The sequence below is a fragment of the Octodon degus genome, unplaced genomic scaffold, assembly GCF_000260255.1.
Source record: "Octodon degus isolate 3935 unplaced genomic scaffold, OctDeg1.0 scaffold00048, whole genome shotgun sequence".
NCBI classification, from domain to species: Eukaryota; Metazoa; Chordata; class Mammalia; order Rodentia; family Octodontidae; genus Octodon; species Octodon degus.
In genome coordinates this window covers 3,783,597-3,785,569 of record NW_004524624.1, presented here as the reverse complement: position 1 = coordinate 3,785,569, position 1,973 = coordinate 3,783,597, and the positions used below count along the sequence as shown (strand labels likewise).

The following is a 1,973-nucleotide window of genomic DNA, read 5'->3' as shown; positions in this document are numbered from 1 at the left end:
TTATATACAAAAATACATTTTCATATGAATGAAGTGTCTTGAATAAATTAAAGTACCCTCCAGCCCAGTTCCTGAATAGCTACGCAAGCCTGGGGTTCTTCCTAGAGCGAGACTGTAGTGGTGGGGGTCAGGATCCATAATGCATGAAGCCCATTCCTTGTGTCTCCTTTTTAAGCCTTTTCATTGTATTGTCAGCCGGTTCAAACCGAATTTTCATGCTCGTTTTTCTTCATTAGAGTTCTACAAATTGTAAAATTGACTTTTCACCTCGTCTTCAGGGGCTCATCTGTCCCTTTTCCAAATCACACTGAAGTGGTGGCTGGGGTCAGTTCTGAGCCAGCCACAAAGGAGGTTTTTGTGGAGTTCAGAAAAGTGCAAAAGGAAAGGCCAGTCTGAGGGCGGGCAGGAGGGGCCAGGGGCTGAAGGCTGGAGAAACAGACCAGGGGGCAGCCTCAACGAGGGTGCAGCGACCTAACAAGCGTCTCAGGTATCCCTCAACCATTTGAAAGCGCCCGCACCCCACCCAGTCTGCCCGGAGTAGGGACTTTGAGGCCGAAGCTGAAGTCCATCTATTGCAGTTGACTGGGGGAAGAGGAAGGTAATGGTGCCTGCAGAGTGCCTAGTGGTAAGGGATGAAACACGTTGTCGTGTGGAGCAAGTCTTTGGCCAGGCCAGGGAAGGAGAAAGGGGGGTCGCCAGGGCCGAAGGGGAAGTCTTCGGAGGCAGCAGGACTACTGGGATCAGAGAGTGGTGAGGCGGCGGCGGCGCAGGGGGAGCCGGCGGCACCCGAGCCCCAGGACTCAGCGTCACTGGCTGGGCTCGGGGGCCGGGGCAAACAGGGGGCGCACTGCGGAGGCAGGAGACGATCCCGGGCACCGCCCCCGGACAGCCCTTGATCCGCCAGGCGCAGTGTCTCTGCCAGTGCCCAGATGTAGTTGTACGCGAAGCGCAGTGTCTCGATCTTAGTGAGCTTGGTGTCGTCGGGGAAGGAGGGAAGCACGCTGCGTAGCGCGTCCAGCGCCGCGTTCAGGTTGTGCATGCGGTTGCGCTCGCGGTCATTGGCCTTGACGCGCCGGCTCCTGCGCAGCGAGTGCAGCAGCGCCTCGGAGCGCACCCGCGCACGGCCCCGGCGTCGCCGCCGCTCCTGCTCCTCGTCCTGAGCCCCTGGAACGTCGGACGCCGCCGGCATCCCACGGGCACCCCTGCGGGCGGGCGCCGGCGGCCCCGAGGCGGGGGCTGGAGACTGGAAACTGGCACAGTCTTCCTCATCGGTGAGGAAGCCCGACAGGTCGCTGCTGCTGGCGCAGTCCAGGTCGGAGAGGCAGGTCTCCAGGGGGGCTGGCATCGCTGCGAAGTGCGGGATCGACGGATGGATGGTACGGCGGCGACCAGACGGCAGGAGCCCGGCTGAGGGCAGGGCCGCTGGGTCTGCTGGGGCACTTACGTTCTGAAAGGCCCGGGCTTACTTTGTGCCCGCTGCGGGCGCCGGGGCTGGAAAGGCGCAGGAGCTCAGGGGGAACTTGGCTCTGCCTCCTCGCCTCGCCTGCAGGGGCCACGCGCCGGCTGGTCTCCCGAGTGATGTCGCCGGCGATCAGATCAGCTCGTGTGAGCACCGAGTGTGGCACACGACTGGCCTCAGGACCCCTTAAGTACCCGGCGCAACAATGAGAGCCCCCCTCCCTGGCCACCTCCACCCCTGAGGCAGCCAGGGTGAATGGAGCGCGGCGGCAGGTCAGCCCCGTGCAGCGCCGGGCATTTGCATAATTTATGCTCGCGGGAGGCCGCCCCCGCCCCTCCCCCACCCGGAGCGTGCCCGTAATTACCGCAGGCCAATGGGCGGCGGGGCTCGGCCCAGGAGTGGCTCTGGCTGAGCAGACCCCGGTGTCTCCAGGCGGTGAAACCCGGGCGGGGTCGGCAGGCGATTAGCGGCCGTGGCACGCTCCTCCGGGGGCGGGCCGGGAGCCCCTCACTGG

The 1,973-nt window shown here is 63.5% G+C and overlaps 1 protein-coding gene across 1 annotated transcript; it reads right to left on the bottom strand.

Annotated features, from left to right (window-relative positions):
• Positions 1-619: 619 nt before the first annotated feature.
• Neurog1 (neurogenin 1) lies at positions 620-1,345 on the bottom strand. The gene has a single exon (XM_004632249.1). It carries the CDS (start codon positions 1,343-1,345, stop codon positions 620-622), a length of 726 nt encoding a protein of 241 aa, XP_004632306.1.
• Between the last annotated feature and the right edge of the window lie 628 nt (positions 1,346-1,973).

Bases quoted from the DNA above. Each gene is read 5' to 3' on its own strand.
- Neurog1 (XM_004632249.1), bottom strand. From the start codon at position 1,345: ATGCCAGCCCCCCTGGAGACCTGCCTCTCCGACCTGGACTGCGCCAGC.